The sequence below is a fragment of the Armigeres subalbatus genome, chromosome 3 (assembly GCF_024139115.2).
Source record: "Armigeres subalbatus isolate Guangzhou_Male chromosome 3, GZ_Asu_2, whole genome shotgun sequence".
NCBI lineage: Eukaryota > Metazoa > Arthropoda > Insecta > Diptera > Culicidae > Armigeres > Armigeres subalbatus.
Window position 1 is genome coordinate 52,477,087 of NC_085141.1, and position 25,929 is coordinate 52,503,015.

Consider the following 25,929-nt stretch of genomic DNA (forward strand, 5'->3'; position numbering starts at 1 on the left):
TGGTTAAGAAGGACAAAGGTCACGAAGAATGTCTAATTCTTGCTTATTAATCTACTATTCAAACTCAATTCGACCACCCTTTTAGAGCATCACATCATAATCGTACAGAGAATTTATAAAATCATTAGTTCAGCACATTGATAAACTTCTCCAATGTGCTGAAATGTGATAAAACTAAAACGTTAGTTCGACTTCAAATTAAGGTGGTAAGCAAATAAATAGGCCAAGTCGAATATTAGTTGAATCAAATGCTGAAATGAAATCTGTCTAGGGAATTATTCAGGATCCATTTTATTCAGCTATGAAGATCACAAATAAACAATAATTCAACTTAGATGCTTATTTGTAGCTTGTCGTTGTTTGTTGGGATCACGGCCTTTTCCAGTACTGAATTCTTAACCTCATTCCACAACGTTATTTTATATAAAGTAGTTTTTTCTCAACTTTATTTATGTGTTTTTGCCTTTCTCGTATACTAAGTATCATACTAAGATCATGATCACTCCAAAACCAAATTTTGGATAGAAGGCTCGGATACCCATAGTGTTATACCCAAGTAACAATTCAGAGTCATGAATCAACAAGCTTGTTGATAATGCAATCACCGCATTAGTTCCCTGTTTTGTTGTTATTTGAATAAAGCATCGAATAAAAGTTTAACATATGTTTCCCTAAAATTTATCTGGCAGGGTGAAGTACAGTTGTATTATTCATTGTAAATATACTTTATTCCACCAAAATAAATCCTATTTTGTGTAATCAAGTTGATATTGAATAACATGTTTATGTGATGCTTAATAACATTTGTTAGAATTTGTTATTCAACAGCGCAGCCGAAGTTGTACAATTTAATGAAGTAATGTGTCTTATATTAGATTGTAAGCCTTTGAACCAAACATGATGATTAACTGTGAAATAAGTTTATTGTATGATAACTGTTAAAATAACTTACTTATTTATGTGTAGTGATGTTCTTTCAAATGTTGTTCAACACAACATAATTTCTATTGATTCATCATTGTTGACAAAATCAATTATGTCGTATCTGGCTGTGCGGATGTCACTGTGCATTGAATTTTTGTGAAAATTGATAAATCTTTCAAAAATTTCAAAAAGAGTGGTACATATTACCGAAAATTAAAGCAAAGTGATGGACAATAGATGCGCGCACGGATTGAGCAGGTTGTTTCAGAATTCATTATTCAACGATTCTTAAGCTGCAATCGGAGCAACTACATTCGATGCTTAGCTGAATTTGTATAAACGTTGCTGTGCAAACGTTTTCAACAATATTGCTGTCATATACATTCTATTTAATAAACATGTTCAAATGTTGTTCATGCAATGTTTGTGCAAAAATTGTTCAATATGGTATTAAATAATTTATAACTACATTTAACATGGGGTAACCGTACCCTTAGTGGAGGTAGAGATTTATCATATTTATACACTTTACGATGGTTTCAGTTGATGCGTCGTGTTTTAAATGTCCTGTTAAATGCAACTTATCCTAAGATTTCGCTTCGAAAACTATTGAAAACAATGATTTTCCTTAACGAAATTGACTCTCTTGCACCTATAGTGGTGCAACTGTACCAATAGTGGCGAGTCTCATAAGAAACCAATGGATAGCACCACTATGGGAACCAAAATTAATTTTTACCTCCACTAAAGGAACAGTGTACCCATAGTGGTGCAAGCAATATTCGGTAATTGTTAATGTTAAATGACATCTATCTCATTTTTGTTAGCAAATTTATTAGTTTATCTATTAAGCTAAGATATTAAAGCTGTAAATTTCCCAATTTTAAAAAAATATTTTCTTTCGTAGATCTACTAATACCTCCACTATTGGTACCGTTACCCTGGTCGATTTATATGACCTTGCATGGAGCAGCGGAAGAGCAAGCGGATGTCAATCGAAAGGTCCTGGGTTCGAGCCTCACATATTTCGAGATTGTGATAACTGTAGTAATGGCTGATGATGTAAAAAATAAGTCACAGTTCTATAAATTAATTAGTTGAAAAATCGATAGTTCATGAAAGCCATAAAATAATATCAATATAAAAATTATCCGTAAGAATTAGTCCTCTTTTTACATTTTTATAAAAAAAATGCTTGTTGTGGAAACTTGTAATAAGCTTTATTTGAGATATTCCTTACAACAATTGAGTTGTATTATAGCCACCAAAACCATCGTTATTTCTCAAACTAATGTTGAATAATAGTTTCCTCCAATCTTCTATATTACACAAACAACAGTATATCAAACAGCCTTATTTGTAAAACATTGAACAAATGCTTTATTAGTTCGTGTATAAAGCTTTGTAGTAACAAGCGTTGAATTAATGTTGTTGTAGCTCTTTTATGGTTTTTGCAGTTGAACAATCGAGGCAAGGTGATAGCTTAAACATTTATTTCAACATGCTTATAGATCTACTGTTGTTGAATAGATTCTCCATTTTTGGGCGAACAAGGATGGTATAGTAGTATCACAGACAAACAGACATAACACTCGTCGAATTTCCATCGTTCACTGATTTACTGGTCGATTCAAATAATCACTAGTTGGCCAATCGATCACTCGTGGCGCTCGCATCGGATTTGCTCGAGTCTGACATTTGCTCACTACCGCCATCTGGTTCGTGATTTGCCCAACTAACTGAAATCAACAGATGTCGCTAGTGTTTGAATGACGATGAATTTCATGAGTGAATCTTTAATGTGTTATGTCTGTTTGTTTGTGGTAGTATCAATGCAATAAGTCAATCATAATTAAACATACAGCTGAATAGCGTAGCTGTAAGAGACATTTCTTCAAACAACAATTGTTTCTTGGGATATACCAATCGACTCAACTCGATGAATTGAGATGATGTCTGTTTGTGTGTATGTATGTATGTGTGTCTATGTGTGTATGTGTGTATGTGTACAAAATTTTGTAGACACACTTTTTGGAACTTAGCATTGGCCGAATTACTCGCAACAATTCGACTAAGAATCCTGTCCCATTGTTTGCTATTGAAAATTGGCCAGATTGGACTATGGGATCAGAAGTTATGACCAAAATACTATTTTCTATACCCTAAACACGCTAAAAAGCACTCACTCATATTTTCAGTATTTTTTTTTTTTGCACGTGAAAGGCACCAACACCGCTAGGTGGATTAATCAGGGTTTTTTAATTCTAGGATTAAGTTCAACAGAGTAAAGTAAAAATTGAAGAAGCAACAGTTACACTTCTAACTCGTATGCTTCCTATAGATTAACGACCGCATTGATTGTATTCACATAGGTACAATTATTTTACACTACTCTCCCCTGACCACCGTTCGCAGCATTTATAATGCGCATGTCGCGCGATCGCTTACACTGGAGAATCATCATCGAACATTTCCCACACGATTTTCGACAGGGGCCCATTTGAAAAATATTATGTTGTGTTACATTATTGACAAGTATTTTCATGTACGGAGTCAGAAGTAAATCAGATGTGGTTCACAATAACACCAACCGACCTTCCTCAATAAACAAAGTGATATCATCAATTGCATCGCCATGTGTGTATATACTCACCGCTGATTCAACCATGGTCGTCATACTCGAAACCAATTAAGCACTTTTCAAGGTCAACTTTTACTTGTTATCTTGCTACAACACGCTGGACGCAATAACACTTCTTCTAAATACACACAACGAGAAAGTGATTCTCTGCAAAAGCAAATTATAGTGAAATTCAAATGGTTTTTTCCAATATCAGTCAGATTGCCAACTAATAACAACAACGCATGTTGAATATATGTAAATATGCCTATACTAAACACTGCTCTGAGTTGCTTGGAAACCGGCTTTGCAAATGTGTTGGTGAGAGAAGGTGATTGATTGAGTGATGTGATATCAGTTACTAATCAGTGTTTGTCAAACTTCTAGAGTTATGCCATCAAACATAACAGATTATATTAGCAAACAGTTTAATGATTATGTTAAAAATCCTACATAAAGTAGCAACTATAAACAAATGTATGCGACAGTTACATTTATTTGCTATTTTATTATTAAGAGAAAGTTTAAAATACATTTCCTTGGAATTGACTACATGTAGGCGTTTTCTGTGGCGACACACAAAGAAGTCAAAACCTGACCAAAAAACCAAAAATATAAAAATGAATAAACCCAAACAAATATAGCTCCATTTCATCGTTTATAGTCTACTAGTATATTTCTGGACGCAGTAGCGCCCGTTGCAAGTGTTTTTTATAAACCGTTCATAAATTCATGCAATAAAAAAATCAAAATTTTTAACGTCTGTTGTCTGTAATTTTTATTCATCAAATGCTGTGTCTGGTTGTCAAAGGTTGTCACTGGTTTTGTTTTGTGCATCTGATAGAAAAAAATAATTGAAGTGTAATTTTTTTTTGTGAGAATTTCCCCGCGTGCTGCGTCTGGTTGGCTAGTCACCGGACAGACAAACAGGGCTATTATATATAGTATACAGTAACGATACGACTATTCTAAGGAGAAATAATGAAGTTTACAACGATAGTTTTTCAATAAAATTTCATTATTTCATTACATCTAATGTAAATGTTCCTTATCAATTTACCTATAAATTTGAAGGAATTAACTAATATGGACATTATGGTGGTTCAAAAAATCGATTTTTCTCCACCACGCTCATCTGATCCTTTGCGAAACGTGTGCCAAGAGAACTCCGTAAATCTGGACTGGGTTCCGGGACATTGTGGCATTGAACGTAATGAAAAGGCAGACGATCTGGCTGACAAGGTTCAAACACACAGTTTATTGGCCCAGAACCGTTCTGCGGTATATCATACTTGGAATTGAAATCTTGGGAAGCACAAAGGTTGAAAACCAACTGGTTGGTCGCCAAAAAGTGTGCTCAATCAAAGAGATTTATAATTCCCAATGTTTTAGTAACCAACAAGCTCTTGGAGCTTAATAAAATAGCTCTTTGCATCTTTACTGGCCTAATAACCGGACATTGCCCGAGTAGATATCATTTGAAAAATATTGGCCAGGTTCAGAATGATATTTGTCGTTTCTGTAACATGGAACGTGAAACCTCGGAACATCTGCTTTGCAGTTGTGATGCATTGTACAAGTGTAGATCTAAATTTCTAAATAGTGGCTTTATGCAACCAGGAGAAATTTGGACTGCAAATCCTGGAAAGGTAGTGGGTTTTATCAACTCAATTTTGCCGGACTGGGAAAAGACGCGTCTTAGGTTATTCACTTGATTAATGGTGATCAACCTTAAAGATGCGAATAGTTTATAGTAATCAGAAGCAAATAGTTTATAGTAATACCACAAAAGTTCAACTCAATGGACGCAGTGGTACTATGTTCAACAAAAAAATGGGGAAATTTATTTTTCCATTATAGGGGAAGGTGGGTAGACTTGATCACCCCCTTGTTTATCGAGGACTAAAGTAGTTTTGTTCTAACGTATTTTTTAGTATACATTAGAACAACTGTCCTGAACAACTGTGCAGAATTGGTTGCTTCCTCGCTTTCCGCATCGCGTTTGAAGTTAGTATGGAAATTAGTATAGGAGAACGTATATTTTTGCATTTCTACTACTAGAGGCTTCAGTTCATCATAAACCAAGTGGCACGTTGCGTTAAAGTATAACCCAAAGGATGCCGAAAAACTTTGCTGAAGAAGGCACGTCGCTGGAACGTCCACGAAAAATGTTATAACGCTTCGAAGATTAAGTGTTCAAACCATATGCAAATAATAATTTATTCTGCCAGCACTGCCGAACTACGTAATTTAACTGAGTGTTATTTCAAAATAATTGATCTTACACTGATAAAAAAATACACGTTCGATTCATGTTTTTCGGAATATGGATATTTTCAATCGGCTTACACCATCAAGTCTGGTGTACCTCACATCGATGACATGTTCGTCACAAACTCATTTCATATGTCAATGTTTATGTCGTATTCCATACTTGTTCCACCATAATATGATGTGCATATCAATGGATACCGATAACAAATACACATTGGTCGTATATGTTCCAAAATGTGAATATTTCATTTCAATTTACACCATGGAGTCTAATGCATTTCACATCACTAAGATGTTCTTCACAAACTCAGTTCAAATGTCATTATTTATAGCAATTTTCATACTTGATACACCACGATTTCTTATGTTTGTCTATGAAATGTTATAAACTTTCTCAAACTAATAAGAGATGCATTCAAACAAACTTAGGCTGTGAACCATTCCACCGATTAGTTTAACTTTTAGTTAAAATTTGACACTTCGATGGTTATTTTCCCATCGTGGTTAAAATTTTACTCCGAAGCCGACCCATTTGAGTTTTGACAGATTGGTAGTTATTCGGAACGAAATGGATTTGGCGCCAATTTTCTCGCGAACAAAGTTTAACTATTGAACTGTCAAATCTAACCATGCTCCGGAGCAGGGTTATTTTTAACCACGGCGAAATAACCATCGAACTGTCAAATTTTAACTAAAAGTTAAACGAATCTGTGGAATGGTTCACAGCCTTAATTGTGTTACTTTTTCAACGAGAAAGCACATGGTTCGAAAAAAACGCTGTAAACTATAAATAATTTCTCCGATGAACATGGACGAAATCAGGAGTAAAATCGGTAGGTTGATAGTTCCACTATAGTGGAACATATTATAATCACTGTTGCGATTGCGGAAGGTGACGATGAACTCCGATTCTTTCAGCAAACAGGAAGACTCATTTGTTCCTGAGGGTCAGCTACAAAGCTGTTAAAACATTTATTACTTAAGCAAATCTAAGAAATACATTCCTACTTACTAATTCGGCGGCAGCATGTGAGAAATTTGTAATTTCTTTCAATGCGCGCACCTCCTCACTATCGCAATTCAGTTTTTGTTCTGCTTAGAAATAGCGCACAATTATGAAGTTGTAATTCAGATAGCTTAGGGTTCCTCAAGTAATAAACTAATTTATCATTAGTACAATGTTCAAGTTGGGCGCATTATTATGCGCAACAATCACCATGTATTTTTTCATCTCCTCATAAGTACCCAACAATCTTATATAGCAGCGGCCAACAATCCAACCGCACCAGTCATACATCGCTGAACTACAACTTAAACAGAATTAGCAACCGTCGTCCCATCAACAGGTAATATTTGATTATGATAAGTGCTTCTATAAGTGGCTAGTTCTATAACTATATTCGTCTTTTAGTAAACAGCCGGATGTATTTGAGTATTCCATTTCCCTCCTGAGCTTTCCTGAGTCTTTCCTGAGCTCGTGAAACATCAAATAATGGAATGCTTAGAAGATCACCGTAACACTTACTACCATCTTACAAACAGGTAAGCATTTATTTAATACACACAAGATAAATCGTCCGTGCCTCAACTCCCTCAATAAAACATATGTCCTTTCTCATTAACAGTAAATCCATACAAGTACATCCACCAAACCAACATGGAATTTGGAAGCTGTCGCAGGACAGTGGTGAAGGTTTACTTCCCGATGGAGACGGTGGGGATGGGGAATAAATCAAGATCGGACTACGACACTCACGGCATTTCAACTAGAAGCATCACCTATCCATAGGAACTTTTATAACCGGCTGATTGATGCAAATAATGCTAAGTCATAACTTTCGTTCTATTGAAGAGGAAGACGGCAAGACTCTCAAGCGCTGGTAGCCAACCAATTCATTTTTATTAATTAAACGGAGCAATTTATTAATCATATATATTTTTTACATTCGTTTTCATTTTATTAGTTCCGCCCGGAATGCGATTTCCGTTAGAAGGACGAAAACCGAAGAAAGTTTTTTTTTCTATAACTCCATTGTTGATTCGGTGAAGTTATAGCAAAACAAATGTTTCTTCAATTGGGTTTCGATTCGATAACGGAAATCGGATTCCGGACGGAATTTGCAAATACTTCATCATTATATAAATATGAATTAAAACACGAAATTCATTTGTTAACAAATGAAGTTCATCTCGATTATACTTTAAAGTCATGCATAAAGCAAGCGAAAATGGCGAAAATGCCAAATGATTCAATTGAATTCGATTTGATTTACACGTTAACATCGTGTGGATGGTATACGAACGGATGATGAGTTTCGAATGATCGATGTCGTAAGTTTTACACATGACATTGATTTGCTTTGACAATTTGCGCAAATGTATGTGTTAAACACACGGTCCTCTCGTGTATTTTTTTTATAGTGTATAGGGCTTTAGAGCTAATGGGAGCTATCCGGAATCATTTCACTAAGGGAAAAATTCGATAAGAAGGAAGATGGGTTTTGCCGGTTTTGCCCTTCGAAATCCATAGGTCGTCCGGTAATGCTGGCAGAAACATTGATTTCTTACTAAATTAATGATTTTGTGTGTCTACGTGAAGTTAAACGATTTACAATGATATGGAAATGCTAATATCATCTTCCAAACTTAGACGCACATGTTCATGATAGAATTAGAGGCGAAAGTATAGAATTGATAGTTCCGTTAGGATACGGCAGGCATGAAGAATGTTTTTATAGAAGTCGATTTGAAAGCTTTCGATTTTTCACAGCACAAAGCCATAAATATGCTTAATGATTAATGTCAACACTCCATCAAAGTTTTAGGATATTTGGATTTGAGGTTATTATTTCAATATGGGACACTTGATCCCCCATAGACCTGTGCAGGAGTTCATGAAATTCATTCACCCGATGGGTTTTGACATTTGAGCGGGTCGTCTTCTCGAACAAAAGTTCATTTTCCGTTCATTATGCGACCCGCTCAAACGTCATAATTCTCAGGCTTCTAATTTTTTGTAGATTTAACAGATATGATGGAGGATTGTCAGGAAAAATTATTTATTGCGTAGATATCATAAAAAGGGGATCAAGTCTCCCCAAATTTTAAAATTGTATGTGCTGTCGAATTCAATAACAAAAATTGTTCACGTATACGCACAGAAATTCGAAAATTCCGCGTATTATATGATAGGAAAAATATTTAAACTGATTAAGGCGCTTCCTTATTAAGGCTGCCTTAAAGGCCACCTTACACCTCGGGAAACTTTTCCGCCAGAATTTCAGGGTTGTTACGAAGATCCTGAAATATTTTCCGCGCCTACTTAAATCAAATCCGCGCCATTTTCGCGCGATATGAAATCCATTCCGCGCCAAATCCGCGCGACTTTGAACTAAATTCTAAGCAAATACACGTGAAATATGTTCCTTTTTTTATCGCAATTTACTGAACGTCTTTTCTTCAAGTTCGTTTTTTATAATATTCTTATTCTTCTTATTATTCCAACTGGAGGTTGGCCTGCTTTTCAACTTACAGATAAACTTGGCAAATAATAAAATCTGCCAAAACCGTGATTTCTTCTGAAGTAATCAATTATGCAACTTTGTTGTAATTAGTGTTCACAAAACAAACTTGTGTATAGATTAAGGAATTAGACAATGCAGCTCCGGTTTTAAACAAAACTTCCATAAAACAATTCCTTGAATTCGGATCAAGAAACAAATAATACAGAATCTAATATGTTTGCTTAAGCACTGTTGATTTGCCAGTCAAAATCCTGATTTTCAAGCGTAAATTTCTTTGGAAATTCCAGAGGAATATTTTCAGAAATTTCACCAGATTTTTTTGGGAATTTTAAGAATAACTTAAAATTTAGAAAAACGTTAAATTGAGCAAAAATCAGCTCGTTATTTGTGTGTTATTTCTCCTTCAATTCTTGTAACAAGTTTCTATAAGAGTTCATGCACAAATTCCGACAACATTTTTAGTGGAAATTAATTTGCAATTTTTTGACCGTTTTTTTTTATTTTGACCGTATTTGAATTGCAGCCAAAATCTCTGAGACTATCTGCGAAAACTTCTTCGAGAATTCCTGTAGAAATACATAATTATTTTGGGCAGATTCAACCCAGAAATTGCTGTGGTTGATCCTCCTGGAATTCTCACGGAATTTTTCTTGGAAATGTTTGCACAAATCCAACTACTCTCAGATCTGCTGCAGAAGTCGCTCTTTTATTGTACAAAAGCTCCCCTGGGAATGTATTCAGAAATTCTTTTAGGGATTTTGATGTAAGTTCAAGGAAATTTTTCAAAACAACCTGCAGAAAATTTTCAGACCCTACTTGCGGAAATGTCTTCATGAGTTCCTGCGGATATCGCTTTAGAAATTCTTGCAGAAATTGAATAAATTCCGCGGATATTCCTCCAAAAATTTCTTTATAACTTTTCGGATTTTAAATGCTGCAAAGATCCGCCTTAGGCTGTGGAAATTTATTTACAAGGAATTTATACAAGGATCCTCATAGGTTTCTTCGTTTTCTGATGATAATCCTGTAAAAATACCATCGGAGTTTTTCAAAAATATCGCAAAAAAACTTGTAAAATAACTTTTGAGAATCATCTTCTTATTTTTCAACCACTTATCAAAATGAAGCAGGCATCCAAATGAAAGAACATTTTTATGTTTTTAATTGTTGAATAAACCCGTATTCGTTATAGATGAACGTTATGAAAGCAATACAAAATGTTTCAACACTATGAAAGCATTCTTGACGAAAAGACTTTCGAAAAATGTTATCATGCTAAGTGCTTCATCGTAAAAGAAATAACCAATCAGAAACTGACAAATATCTCGGAATTACAAAGAAATTAACAAGGTTTCATGTCCATCAATACACATGGTTTATGATGTTTTAGAATGGATTAAAAATGGTAACCACCCTCCCTCCCCCCATGTAAGATTTTTCCCATACAAATATTGATAATTCCTGCCGCCGAAATAGCTCACACAATCTTGAACAGGCCAAGGACTTCTCGGAAGAGTTGGAAATCTCAACTGATGAACCGGCGTATTTCATATCAGCGAGAAACATGGAGGCCCTTGGCTTCGATAACACTCTGAATTTCAAACGCATGTATGCTCCGTTTCGTTTTTTTTTTCGTATTTTCGTTGGTGTTTTTTTTCTCCCGGATTCGTCATTTAAGACTCGGTGGCCGATTCGGTCGCGGGGAAAGTGCCTAAGCGCACTGCTCTTGGAGGCGCGGATAACCCCACCAAGCAGCTTTTGCAGACCAACGTGTTCTCGTTCTCGACGTTGCCGCTTGATGACACCAGCAATCCGCCGAAAAAGAGAAAGAATCAGCAATCGCAGCTGCCGCAGATGCACCCGGAGCGGAAGGAGAAGTGCCCGCCCGTGTTTGTGAAGGGCGATCCACCGGATTTGCCCCCGAAAATTCGTCAACTGATCGCTAAGGGACTGAAATGTACTTTTTGGCTTTACAGCGAGGGCGTGAAGAAAATGCCGGCAAACAAGGACCATCAACAATCCGTCGTGAAGTTCCTCGAGGTCCACAAGTATGAGTACTACACTCATTACCCATCGGCACGAAGCCACTCAAGGCTTTACTACGAGGGTTTCATGTCATGAAGGAAGAAGATCTAATTTCGGAACTCGAGAGCTGCGGCCTGAAGCCAATGGCCATACACAAGATCGTTCGTCACGACAAGACGAGGAGATATCGCGACCAGATTTACCTGGTCCACCTTAAGTAAGATAAGACCTTAAGCACGGCTTCTCCACCTGGAAGGACCTGAAGCTGGTTAGCGTTATAAACTACACCGTCGTTGACTGGGAGCGACAAACATCGGGTACAACCAAGGACTGTCCAAAGCGGGCGGCATTTTTGGCCCGAAGAAGAACCGTACTCCTGCTCTCAACGAGCTGAACTTTCCAGCCATCCCGACTCCCCGTCGTGCGATTACAATACTCCCACCGTTACAACCGCACAAGCGACTGGCAGCGGCAGCTGCGTCGGTTCAAGCTCCAGCACCATCGACACCATCCACCAGCAAATGGCTCCCTCTCCCTCCTCATGGATTCCGTCGGCAGTCGGAGAACGAAGCCATCCCACCGGAAGAATCTGGTCCGCTTTACACTCTGGAGCAACTGAAGCCGATTTTCGCGCAGCTCGCCACTCGGCTGCAAAACCCGTTTCGACCAGGACTCTTGGTACGTGCATTACTGAAAATGGCTGCTAGGGTGGGCCTGGTCAACTGGAACGCTTGCTCGCTCAAGAGCAAAAGCATCAAACTGGCTGATTTCCTCGAGGAGAATGGAATCGACGTGGCGATCATCACTGAAACGCACAGAAAACCGGCGGTGAACGTCCACATCCCGGACTTCCGCATCGTGTGACTCGACCGGCCGTCCAGGGGAGGTGGTGTGGCCATCGCACTTCGATATAACATCAACTGTCCCCGGCTGCCAAGCTTCCAGCTTAGCATAATCGAAGCCATCGGTGTCGAAGTGACTACTTCCGTCGGCTCAATCACGCCCATCGCGGCGTACTGAGACAAGGCCAGTACATCATTGCCGGCGACCTGAATGCCAAACATCAAGCCTGGAGCAACAGTTGCAGCAATCGAAACGGCACCATCTGGAGCAACGATGTGAAGGAAGGCCACTTCACGATCCTGAGCTCGAACTCCCCACTCGGCTGAGTCGGTCCGACTTGTACATCACCAACATGAACGTCAACGTCTCGCAGCCGGTCGTCTACCAGGAGCTCAGCTCGGATCGCTATCTGGTGGTGGTGGAAGTGGGCTCCTCGGTTAATCAGCATCATCTGTCCCGGCGAAATTATCATAGAGTCGACTGGGGCCGGTTCCAAAAGTGCGTGGAAGCCAAAGTCAACTACGAGGCGCGGTCGGTAACGCCTGAAGCTTTTTTTTTTAATCTTTTGTTTATTATGGAGGCTCAATTGCCGTGAAGCGTTACGGAGCCGAAATCAAGTTTAACAATTCATTTCTTAAATCTTATACATAAACGCCTGAAGCTATTGATCGTCAGCAACGTTCCATCGAGGAGGCGATCTCGGTGGCCCGTGAACAACATGTATCGACCGTACCGACGGCTAGCCAGGTAAGTAAGACCCTAACAATCGATACACTCACCAAAGATTTGATTCGATTGCGGAATGTCACTTGAAGGCAGTTTAAGTGTATTGGACGCCTGAGCTTAAGGTACGCTGCGGCACGCTGCAATCGAATCACAAAAATTATCAAGGCCAGAATGATGGACCTCAAAAATCCGCACTCTCCCAGACTATGCTAAACCGTTCTGGAAAATGACCAAAATACTAAAATCCAAGCCCCGGTCCATTCCACTCCGAGACTTCTCGGAGGAGTTAGAGATCTTAGCTGACGAATCGACGGCCTATATCAAATCATCGAAAAACATGAAGGCCCCAGGCTTCGACAGCATCCTGAATCTCGAGCTCAAACATATGAGTGCTCCATTCTTCGAGCATCTTTCGCTGATCTTTAATTAGTGTGGTTTCCGACGCGGTCGGTCAACCGTACACCAACTGACCCGAGTTACCAACGTCAGAACAAGTTTGTCTCAAAAGCATCCGCCATGGCCTTACTCGATGTTGAGAACGCATTCGACAATGTATGGCATGATAGCCTGGTGTACAAACTACAACGCTTCAATCTTCCCAGCTACCTGGAGAAAATCGTCAACAATTACATGTCCGGGTCTCAATCACCAGAGTGAGCTGAAATGCGCACAACATCTTCGCAGGCGTCCCCCAGGGCAGTATCTTCGGACCCACCTCCCAGAACCTCCAGAAGGCGGCATTCTGTCTCTGTAGAGTGATCAGAGCGCTAATGGCAAAACTCCAACGAGGCCTGGATTCCCTGACAGAGTACCTCACCTCAAGATCTGTATCAACGCGGCGAAGACCCAGGTCATCATTTTCCCCACTCTAAATCCCCTAAGCTTGCTTCGCCTGGGGACATCCTCAATAGCACGACTGTGGAATGGGGCAATGAGGCTTACTACCTAGGCTTGGCCCTCGTCAGCAAGCTTATTTTTAGGCAACAGGTTGACAGAACGGTAACCAAGTGTAACATTTTGTTGAAACTCTACCCTTTGATCATTATCGCTAAAAAATAAGTTTGCTATCTACAAGCAAATCATCCTCCCTGTGATCGAATACGGCTTGCTGGTCTAGGAGAGCTGCGCTAAAACTCATGATTTGAAACTCCAACGAGTGCAAAACAAGTTCTGAGGATGATCCTCAACACTCCTCCCAGGACACGAACTTCTGAGGTCCACCGTCTGGCCGGTATTAAAACACTTTACGAACGCTTTGGTGAGTGTGAGGAAAGATTCAGCGTCCGTTGCGTGCTTTCGGATCAAGCTCTAATTAGGTCGTTTTTACCCAATAATATTATCAAATTATTTTGTAAATATTAGTGTAAATAGTTAGATAGGTTATCAAATTTTAACAAATGAATTATTGCCTTTTCAGGCAGCAATGTAAAACAGAATTTCAAAACAAACAAATGAAAAAATAATGAGAAATATGAAACCTAAGCTGAAGGGCCCAAAGGCCAAACACTTTAGATGTAAAATTAATGTTTAAAAAAATCTCAAAGGATAAATAAAAGAATTTTTAGTTTAAAAAAAGGCTACTTGAGTCAGCCAAAATTCACATCAAAAATGCTTAGATACCAAAATCAGCGGAAAAAGTATCACAATGAGTGAAGAAGTATCATGAGAAAGCAAAAATAAAATTTTGGCAACATAATTGTTCCGAACGTGTTGCCAAAATCGAATGAGATCTGTACAATCCTATTTTTTTCCTTATCATCAAACTTAGAAGGGAGATTGTGGTATCGCATTCAACAACTCGTGTTTAATTCAGTCATATGAAAACAAATTTTATTCCTTTCGCATTCTTTGCCTCGGGTCTACTACACGTCTTTGTTGCGTGTTTGTATTTTATGTTATGTACAGTCGATATCTTCTATTAGATAAATAATCAAAAGTGCTCCTTACAAAAATTCAGTTTAAATGTTTTTTTTTCTCTCTCGTGTGAACGGAGAAAAATCCTTAATGCCTACGAGTTTCATCTTTTATGTTTAGAATCTTATCATACTTTTCTTTAATAACGATATACAAGTTTTTGTTGGTTAGATTCTAACCGTCAAAGCGGTTCACTGCTTCTGACCGCAAACCTTCTATCTCCCATGCCACTCGATGTTGAATCCTAAGCGGTACTATTTAACCCATTCATGTACTCGTCCATTTCTCTGTCCAGCGACGATTTTGTGTTTGCCATATACTGATCCAGTTCGGTGTCCAGTTGCTCCTTGCTCATGGACGGTGCCGATGCCCGTCGTCCCTTGGATGCTGAAACCGAAAGAAAAAAAAACTCTCACATACGACGCCACAAACTAAGCAATTTGTTAGAGGCAAAAATAGTTTACCATTGCGACCACGCTGTGCGCTTCGGCCGCGGTTCTGCGATACCGCCCTACCGCGGGAGCGTGATCGGCCACGACGCGATGTGCCCGCTTGTTGTGTTGCTCCTCCACGTCTGGAATAAGAATCGAAACGGCGACTTAGGATTGGGCCCCCCAGGAAGGTTCGGAAGCGACACAGCCACCGACGAATCGTTTTGTTCGTGGACATCTCTTTTGGAGAAGCGATACGAGAATTCATTGTTTGCATGAAAAAACCCAGATATTTGGGTTTTCTTTGTTGAAACCAAATCAAATGTCGTATAATGTCAAGTCAAGAAAAGGGCATTCGAACATGCCACGTTTAATGCAATTTTTTGAGAATGTTCGTACAAAGAACATATAAAATTTAAGATATTTCTTTTACAAACGAAACAAAATTTTTTCGAAGATATCAGCAATATTTCGTTATCATTATAATCATTCAAATATTGAAATGAAACTTTTTTCAATTTGTCTGCCATTTTCTCGTAATTGAGATTTTGTTCGTTCTACGTTCGATTTGGTTAGTCAGTAGAAGTAGATTTGTAATCGATTTTTTTCGGGCCTACAATATATTGAGGTCAAGAATACAGCGAGATATCTGTAGTAGGTCAAGTGCCATTAATAGATTCATACCTATAATATCATTCGATCATTCAAGAAAACATAATTTGATTTGCAGCCGTGTGTCTTTCTCAGTGCTGAGTCACATAAATCCTCTAATACTGACGAACGTTAAAGGGCTGAACCAGACCAGATATTAGATTTAAGGCTACCACATCAGTGTCCTATTTAGAACTGAATTATGATAGATTAAAGTACTGTTAGGAGTAGTTTAAAGGCCTAATTGCATTGGAAAACTGAACTGCACATGTATAAAAAATCACAAAATAACGATTACGACCTTTTTCTATAACTCAGCTGTATTCAATCAAAAAACTTTTTACATTTGCCTATTATGAGTACACAGGATTTTGTTTTTACACGATTTTTTTTCGCTCGTATTTTTGATCGTGTGACTTCAATTTGCCACCAAACTCTTCGCAACATGTTTCAAAAAATCCGGAATAAATCAAAGAAAAATCACATGGTAATTAATATACGTTAAACATTTAGGAAGAGTGGAAAATTGAGAAAATGTAAATCGCGTAAAAACAAAATCCAGTGTATTCTACTATGTGAAGAACAAATTTAAAAAAAATAAAATTTACGCAGGGCACCGCAAGTTCATTATCGTCACAATATGCGAAAAACTTTACCCCTACTGTATACAGAGAGGATTAGTGTGATATTTTTTTTATTTCTCTCTGGATTCACTCCCAAGTCCTCAAGATACTGATCGTAAATTTAGTGAAACCATTGGGTCCAAATACAGTGTCGGACAAAACTAAGACCAGAGGCCGTTTTTCATACAAAATTACCAACTTTGGAGGGCTGTATTTTGGCAGCCCGGGGGAATTTACCTGAATTTATCTCAGCCGGTGATGCACATTTTTTGGACAACGGACTTCGAACTTACAGACCTCTGAAAGGACAAAAAATAGGACCAACTCCAGTATCTCAAAAACTAAGAATCAAGACAACAAACTTATTCACTACCGCCATCGGGGTGACAATGGGTCTGGGGGGTGAGAATGGGTCATCGCTCTCACAGGCAGTTTGGAGATCGTAGAGCAAAATCGTTCAAAAAGAGGTCTCTTATATTTTAGTCTTCTTGCACTAAGATACATTCAATCTATTCTACAAGCATTCTAAGTAGTTGAAAGAGTGACCTATACTCACCCCCATTTGACCCATTGTCGCCCCCGACGACGGTATGTCAAAAGATATTAGTAAATGATAATCATTGGGGTGCCGGTAGTCATGGCTCAATTCTCACGTTTCGACCCTAAAAAGTTAACCCAAAATGGTGGTCCTATTTTTTGTCCTTTCAGAGGTCTGTAGATTCGTAGTTCGTGGTCCAAAAAATGCTTGCTATCATCTTGGAATACCTTTTTAGCTTCCACTAGGAATTGAATCACGTTCTCCCTCACCTCCTTTAAATTTTGGGGATGAATTTCATTATTCGAGAATCCCCTCTCGTAAATCGTATTTGCAATAGATTTTAGTTCCCAAGTCAATTATTTAAAAACAAATCTTGAATGTTGCGATATCATCAAATTATTCGTTTTACTTTTTACTCCCTTCATTATCCAACAAATCTACCAGGATAATTAAACGACTCCTTCGTTGCAACTGTTGCGATAAAAGCGAAGAAGCGCTACCTTAATACACCTTTGGTGAGGATGTATTTTATTGTGAAAAATTAATTCACGTTATCGTGTTCATAGCCACGTATTTTAAATTTGCAGCAAAGTTCGTACAATTGGAGCACTCTTTGAACTCGAAAAATGAGGGACATGGAGATCTCTCTAGCGTGAAACTTTGATGTTTTGCAAAAACAAACATTTTAAAACAAACTTAATTCGGAGCCCAATCCTACAGTGCCTTTCCCCACCGCTTGTTCGATGATTCGAGCTACAAAAGGAAAGATTAGTGAATGCAGTTCCAGTCAGATGAATTAAGATACCGTGATACCCAGCGACAAATGTCATCGTCCATTAATCTTTTTTACCATAATCACATTCCGAACGCTCAACATCCGAATCGGTTGCCGCCGGCAATAAACACCACCACCATCCAGCAGAGCGAGTTCATCACAGCGTCGGTATCGGGAGCAAACCTGGATTTCATCGAGATGCTGCACCGCAACAGGATCGCAAGCAGCTGCTGCAACTACAAGAAAATCGCTCGTCTAGCAAGCGGGCTTGGTTGTTCTTGTTGTATGGAATGCGCTTTGCACAGACCGTTTCACTAAAGAAGGGTATTCTGTCATTGGGCGAGAATCGAGATAGATAGAACCAAATGATTACACCACCAGTTAATCAGTGACCTATTGGATGACACAATTCTGTTCTTCGAAAGCGGCGATGGTCGCTGGCCAGGGTTGGAAATTCCTTGGATCAGAAAACTTTCGGCGCAAGGCGAATCCCAGCGATTGCCAGTTTGGATGGTTAGAAAAAATTGTTCACAGGCCGTCGAGTCAGTTCTTTGGTACAGAAGTTATGCAAAATTAATTTCCAGCGGCTTCACCCGAGAAAGTTTAACGCGATAAGGATTTTAAGGAGGGCGAGTGGGTGTTTTCCATTTTCCTCCACTGGTCGCTCTGTTCTTGTGTCGTATGGTTTCCGTTGGCCAGTGATTAGTAATCGTGGTTTGCTTCCTGATTATGCTATTCGGTTTTCTTCATGGAACAGACATTAAGGGTTAAGTTGGAGATTGCGCATGGCTTCTAAAAGCATCGTTAGGCATCATGGGGGGATGCATGGCTACTCAATTGACGGAGTATTTCTATCACGTCCATGTTGATAAGCATCCACCATATCAACGAATTTGAATATAATTCCGTCCCTTCCATTTATACAATATGCCATCGGGTTATTACCTCTGCAGGGTACGTCCAGGTCTACCGGCGCCAGCTCCGTTCTGGCCGTATCCACCTGCTCCTCGCCGTTGGCCACGTTTGGCAACACGTCCGCGTCCACCGCGGGTTCCCATCGGTCGATTGTTTCGGTTAGCACCGAGACGACCATTCACGCTTCCAGAGCGGAGGTTCGTCCGTGAGGCGGATCGACCCAGCGTAGCTGAACCTCGTCCGCGACCGCCGCGTCTGACGTTAGAGCGGCCTCGAATGCGGCCTCCTCCGGCTCGGCCGAGGCGACTCTCGATATTGTAATTATTGCCAGTGCCATTGAGGCCGGCACTGCGAGATCTGGTGCGGGCGAGATTACCCCGAGATTGAGAGCGTGGCAGACGGGTACGGGAACGGGACCGAGAACGAGACCGCCCACGGGATTGTGGTCGACCGGCGAGATTTGTGGATGAGTTAGTACGTTGCAACGATCGACGAGGGGCGCCACGAGAGCGTCCTGCAGTCCCGAGGCGGGAAGCAATGCTCAGCTGCGAGTTGGAGCGACGCAGTGATTGACGCTCGAAAAAGTCGGCGTTCATTCTGCAATAAGAGAAAAAGTGGATTGTATAACAATTAGTATACGTAAAAGAAATATTTATTTGGTAATTTAATTGTTTTTTATTCTATGTTGATAACACTTAGGGGCACCTATGTACATATACAAGTGCATACATAAAAGCACTTGAATGGAATGCTTTTCATGGTATAATGAAAAAACAATTGGGACTAACATGCGAGTACAGGCACTGAAGTCACGGTAAACAAAAATATGAAATTCTAAATGTATGCAACATTTTACCCAAAAACAATGTAGCAAAACTCTGCTTTGCATAAATTAAGTATGTCACCCACATAAATTTTAGCTATCAATCGTTTTACTTTACGAAACTCCCCCTTCAGCTGTTTGCTCGCATGTTTTACCTCCAGTCACGGCAACTACATTAGCCTAACAACCATCAGCACATGATTTATTATTTCGTGCGCTTATCTGATTTACTACCCAAAACAAACTATTAAACGATTTCACTGTCTAGCAACTATGTTTCAGTGAAGCCTTCCGACAACGGCAAACACCGTCTTTTCGAATGCTACAAACTAAATCTAGTTTTCTTTTTCTACCCTTTGAGGAACTGTAGCTGCCAACAATGATCTCTAATGACATCAACATTTCATCCGAAGGGATATTGTGTTCCCAAGAATTTCACAATTTTAAGTACTTACGTAGCAATGTCTGAGAAACTGTTCGATCGCTGCAACCGTCGAGAGCCTCCCGCCAGGGACAGTGTGTTACCCGCCGCCCGCCTCAGTTGTGAACGCGATGCCAAACTTGTCCGGTTCAGTCTCTGTCGACCGGATCGGATCGATTTCTGGGAAGCAAAATTTAAAAAAATAAATAATAACGTTAATAATGATTTATACCTAATATCATCATTCGTGTTTCAAATTCAGTCCATTTTATTTTACATTACGATCTATTACCATAATTTTATTCTTGAATTTATTAAGTTGAGTTGAACATACAAATTAATAATCTAGCCAATTTAGAGCACATAAATGACCATTGAAGCATCAATCTAATGTCGTCATCACGATCTTGATAAAGCCATTGACCTCACACACTGCACTGCACCAATCGAATCTTTCAAACAACTTACATTTCTCAGCCGTAGGGATGAGTTCTGTGGATGTCCGACGTGACGCCGGTCCAACTGATTGACAAGCTGGCGATTGGCGTACGAACCACGTGAAGCGTAGGAATCAACCGAATTGGACCGCTTTCTCAAAATACCACCACCACCGCCGCCGCCAACGCCGTTTCGCTCCCGTCCAAGCCCGGCCGCTTTGTCCAAGGGACTCAGCTTGGAAATGACTGTGAACCGGTCGTTCAACGACACGCCTGTCGAACTGTTGAAATGGATCTTACTGATGGAACTCATCATGTTTGAAAGGATTTTTAAATTCGGAACGAAGAACGTCGTTCCTGTCGGCTAAAGCCCACTGGTCAACAAGTCGCGCTTGCGGTACAAAACAATGAATTTAAAAATGGCGGAGTCTGAAAATAGATCGAAATGAGGAATATTTTTTAGGTAGGAGAAATAGAAAAAAAAATAGCGAGAGATGCATACACGCCTCATATGCGTAAAAATTGTGATTCATCAAGTATATTTATGGAACGAATGAAAAACGAATAAGATCCAATAAAAATCTTCTCTCACGAATTGCATGAATTTTGTCTTATTACTCACCTTTGAAGATATTGCGATAGTAGAAGCAATTTATTACGACTTCGAATCCTTAGAGCGGAATTGAATCGATCTTAAAAAACCACTGATTTTAAATTTCAGAAACTAAAACTTCTTTTTCGGAACTTTTTTCACACGCGCACGCTTCTTCACTCTTTTCTCAGCTTTCGAAGATGAACGGCATAGAAAAACGCTGCAGCGTAGAAAATCGAGAAAACCACGTCTATTCTTGACGCTGTTCGGTATCTTTTTGATTTGGCTCGGTCTCGATCCGAACGAAAAAGGAACGAAGGAAACAAAAGCTAAAAGCGAAATAAAAAGTAAAACAAGATACATAACTAGTAAAAGGTACGCTAATGTCACCCTTAAACCCATGTGGTGAACTATAAACACGCTTGGCCACACGGAGAGGGTATGTTCAAATATTACGAAACGCAATAGGGGGTGGGGGTTGTTCAATATTTGTGACTAGAGACCTGAATAAGAGAAACGCGGATAGAAAATATGACTCTGCCAACACTGCATTCAATCTTCTTTGTTAAAGAACAACCAACCCCGTGGCAAGAGATGCTTCTCAGCGTAGCGAACATCTTCATGAATATGTTCAGCATACCTTTTGAAAAGTTCTTCTTCCGAATCGTGCGTTTACAAGCAACTAGATTGTATTTAAAATATTGTTGATTACACATTTTCAATTTGTTCAAAAATAATACCAGCTATTATGGGCATGTAAATATAATCCTAAGACATCTTTCTGCACACCATTTATTTCATTTCAATTTCACTAATGAATGTTGTTCGATTTGCATCCCCGGACCATTTCAACTGTGAAGCTCACCACAGTATAAACAATAATAATATCTTTTGTTTGATTCGGAGCGGGAGAACAAGTTACGAAATATGATTTCTTGTAGCGTTTGATTTCACCTATCGATTCACTCCAATTCGTAAGTTTATTATATTTTATAATCAAAAAACATAATTCCCATGCTCAAAGATGTAAATCTTGCAAATTATTTCGAAAACAATTTTCAGATTTTACCAAAACAAATAGTAAACAAAACACATGATGTTTATTTTCGTACAATAACAACGGACGGTAAAGAGCTACCGTCCGTGGACATGGTGGCTATTGTCAAACCCCTTGTGATAGTATAGGACGCCAGGGGGGTGAGAACAACACATGAAAAGGAAGAAATGGTTTATGTAGATAAAATCTCACAATCTGCTACTTTATGTGTCCACATCACATAACAATAGAATCCAATAAACAATGGAATTCCATTTCATAATCTATAAATGACTTGCATATATTATTTCAAACTAATGTAAAATACATTTAATTTTGATTATTTAAAAATTGCATAAAATCGAATTTGGCCGTTTTCAGTATTTGAGCCAACATTTTGGCTGCTTGACAGGTCTCCTGCTCGATTGGCTGCTGTTTTTTGACGGTTCGATTGGCGGCACATACCTATCCGCGTTTCTTTTATTCAGGCCTCTATTTGTGACGATTTGTTACGGGGGTCCCGAATAAAAAATACAGTAGAATAACAGTACAATTTATTGTAACACTACACTAATAAAAATCCACACATTTTTATTGGCAAAAATCTAAAGAAATTTACAAATAAATTTTATGTGTGCGTTAATAACCTCCCGCTATAGGAGAATCCACATAAAGGTTATTAGTTAATAACGGTTATGTGTGTTTCCACATATATGCTATGCGAATTCACATAGCCATTATGTGGGAAATGCTATAGTCAAAATTTATGTGTGCCACACATAATGGATATGATTGGATTTTTGTCAGTGTACTATTAATAACATTGAATTGGCGAAAAATTATATTGTAAATGAAACCATAGAAATACATTAGAATGCATTGTTATGAACCATTTACTCAAATGTAAATGAAGTTTTCGCAATAGAATGTAGGGTAAAACGACCTATTATGGAGGGGTTAAGCGCCGTGTCAAAACAAAATTTATTACAAAAATTCTTCAAAAATTACCTGTTGGTCGATTTCCACATTGTAGTAGTTGAATAGGATGCTCGTTAACTATAGTTTCGTGTAAATTACGTCCATTGTGCCGAACTTATGTTGTTTTGTTTTTATCACAATAAAAACAAACTACCGCAATAATAGGACGCAGTTGCCTATCGTTGCTATATTTTTTGAAGGTCAGTCCTATTGTTGCGGTATTGCATGTAATTCTTATGGAGAGCGATACCGCAACAATAGGACCTTAGCACTACCGCAATAATAGGCTCAAAGGATTCAAATTTTTAACGAAAAATGCTGATTTTTCATCATTTTGAACGGAATTTTGTCAAACAAAAGCTGTTCTAGTCGTTAATCCGAAAAGTTTTAGCGTATCCACAATTTGTTCCAATGGTATTATATCCCGAATGGACTACTTTAACACTACCGCAACATTAGGGCATACCACAACGATAGGACGTTTTACCCTACGGGTTGTTAAGTATCGTAACTATACAAAATCTGAGATTTTTCCATACATTTTTTTCGTCACACAATAGAGTGTATGGTTAATATATTGTTGAAATATACGAACAAAACTGTTCAAAATACAATGGATTGTATTATATTCTCAATCCAGTTGAAAACCGGAATTGGGGGATAGCGAAGTTGGATTTTTCTCACAATCCGTACGTTAAACCTAACTTCGGAAGTGGTGCGCTGTTTTCATATCGCGAAGCGCTATTCAGCGCACCATTTCCGAAGTTAGGTTTAACGTACGGATTGTGAGAGAGATCCAACTTCGCTAGCACCCAATTTCGGGTTTCAACTGGATTGAGTATATTTGTATCCAGTTTTCCGCGAGCGGTAATGGCCGCCAGCTTGCCTACGGGTTAGTCTCTGATTTGACATTTCTGGAGGTCAACTGCACCCATCGCTCTGAGCATTTTGACCAATGTGGCATAAAAGAAGGTGCTGATTAAGTGAATCCAAGCCTTTTTATATGCTACATTGATCAAAAGTCTGGAACGGTGGGTGCAGTTGACCTCCACATACGTCAAATCAGAGACTGACCCGCAGACAAGCTGGCGGCCATTACCGCTCGCGGAAAACTGGATAGTAAAACAATACGATTTTTATTTCTCAGTTGTGACCGCTTAACTGTTCAACAATACAATTTAGGGCCAATTTCTTCACCTTCGCTTAACTCTTAAGCGGTGCTTACCCATACGTTTAAACCTGGTTTAAGGCCTAAGCGGAGGTGAAGAAATCGGCCCTTAAAGGGAAAAAATGCATATTAGGCGCTATGAGGCAAATATTGTTAAATGAATCTTATGTACGAAAACATTTCAAAAACAATTGCAAGTATTGTTACATTAGAGAAATATGTTGATTCGGTGTTGAACTTAGTCTGTAGATTAAAAAAACACCTTAATAAAGATTAAAAAAAAAAAAAAAAAAAAGAGAAATATGTTGATGTATTGTATCCTCAGTGTATTTTGTATCAGATTGTATCTATGCAACCATCAAGAAACAATGTATCCTATTGTATACCGTACATTGTAAGGTAATTCAATTGTTTACACTATTGAACCAATAGAACATTTTTATCCGGGGTGGGGGTCCTTCGAAATATTGTTAAGCCCCAAACGCAATACAACGGAACGGCGAGGGAAACGGAAAATTTGACAGTTAGCCCATATATTTTCTGTCAAATTTGCCGTTTCCGTCGCCGTTCCGTTATATTGCGTTTGGGGCTTTACGCGTAACCGAGCGCGTAACAATTTAATTGCATAGAGAATTTTTTTTTTCAAAATATTTGTTATCTTTAAAATACATTAAAATATACAATACATAATAATATTTTGTATCGTGCTTTGAATTCTACCAAAATTTAGATTTTTTTCAAAAAACAGCAGACAGATTCCCGCATAAATATTTATAAACCATGCATGGACGTTATTCTATATTCTTCATAACCATTTGTAATTATGTCTGAAAATTTCCATAAACCGTCCTACATAACAATAAGCTCACTTAATTATAAGGGAAAATCCATAAAGTACGTCACGCAAAAATCGGAGATTTTTGACCCCCCTCCCCCCTTTGTCACACTTTTTGTATTAAACCTCTAAAATTTTTGCATGAGTCGTCACGCTGCTCGGAACCCCCCTCCCCCTAGGAGCGTGTCGTACTTTGTGGATGGCCCCTAAGTGGTTTTGACAGTATATGAAACGGTTATTGACCAATCAACAATATGGCGAATGGGTTGTTAAGTTAGGTTACCATAGAAGAACAAAATCTGCTTCTCATTTTTATCATAAGATTGAGATTCAATCCATATTTCTAGAGTGCTTTGAGAATAGGTCGTATGTGCAAAAGAGAGCCTCTCTTCGGTTACATTCTCTTTCGATTATTACAAAGCTATACACAAATTTATGTTGGATTTTTTGGCAGATATCTAAAGATAATAACTTTGTCTAGCGTGCTAAAGTGAAAATGTAGCAGAAAATGCTAAACTTGCCGATCTATTGGCGAAAGAGAGCGTGAACAAAGTGAATCTCCACATAACATAAGTGGATCTTCGAACAAAATCCAATCCAAAAGTTGACCCCCTTTTGATGAGCCATAACTGTTATAATTGGGAACGGGAACATCGTTCTGTCATTTTCAAGTGTAAACAAATACCATATGATCAGAAAATTATAACACTTTTTTCCAAGACTGCAAAGAGCAAGATCTGTAGCCGAAGTATAATGATATTTATTTTTCTATCATCAATTTTTTACATTGTTTTTAAAAATGACGGATTGCATCCAAAAGAAGGTCTCTCCTATGCTCTTGCTAACCAAATTGTAT

At 38.7% G+C, this 25,929-nt stretch overlaps 2 protein-coding genes and 1 long non-coding RNA gene across 3 annotated transcripts in view; all 3 read right to left on the reverse strand.

Annotated features, from left to right (window-relative positions):
* Positions 1 to 3,768, reverse strand: part of LOC134225398 (nicotinamidase) — a 157,874-nt gene extending 154,106 nt beyond the window's left edge. The window contains exon 1 of the mRNA XM_062705441.1: positions 3,578 to 3,768. Coding sequence (XP_062561425.1) covers positions 3,578 to 3,601 — 24 coding nt within the window. The 5' untranslated portion in view covers positions 3,602 to 3,768. The remainder of the gene's footprint in view (positions 1 to 3,577) is intronic.
* Positions 3,769 to 14,739: 10,971 nt separating this feature from the next.
* Positions 14,740 to 21,346, reverse strand: LOC134225151 (serine/arginine-rich splicing factor 4). Its single transcript, XM_062704995.1, has 6 exons — positions 21,087 to 21,346; positions 20,496 to 20,893; positions 20,062 to 20,207; positions 18,814 to 19,380; positions 15,315 to 15,424; positions 14,740 to 15,237 (listed from the first exon to the last, which is right to left on the reverse strand). The coding sequence occupies exons 2-6, from the start codon at positions 20,778 to 20,780 to the stop codon at positions 15,095 to 15,097; spliced, it is 1,251 nt and encodes a 416-aa protein (XP_062560979.1). The 5' UTR covers positions 20,781 to 20,893; positions 21,087 to 21,346; the 3' UTR covers positions 14,740 to 15,094.
* Positions 15,837 to 18,807, reverse strand: LOC134225152 (uncharacterized). The gene is made up of 2 exons (XR_009983179.1): positions 17,899 to 18,807; positions 15,837 to 17,846 (listed from the first exon to the last, which is right to left on the reverse strand). It is a non-coding gene; the product is annotated as an uncharacterized LOC134225152 (long non-coding RNA).
* Positions 21,347 to 25,929: the final 4,583 nt, after the last annotated feature.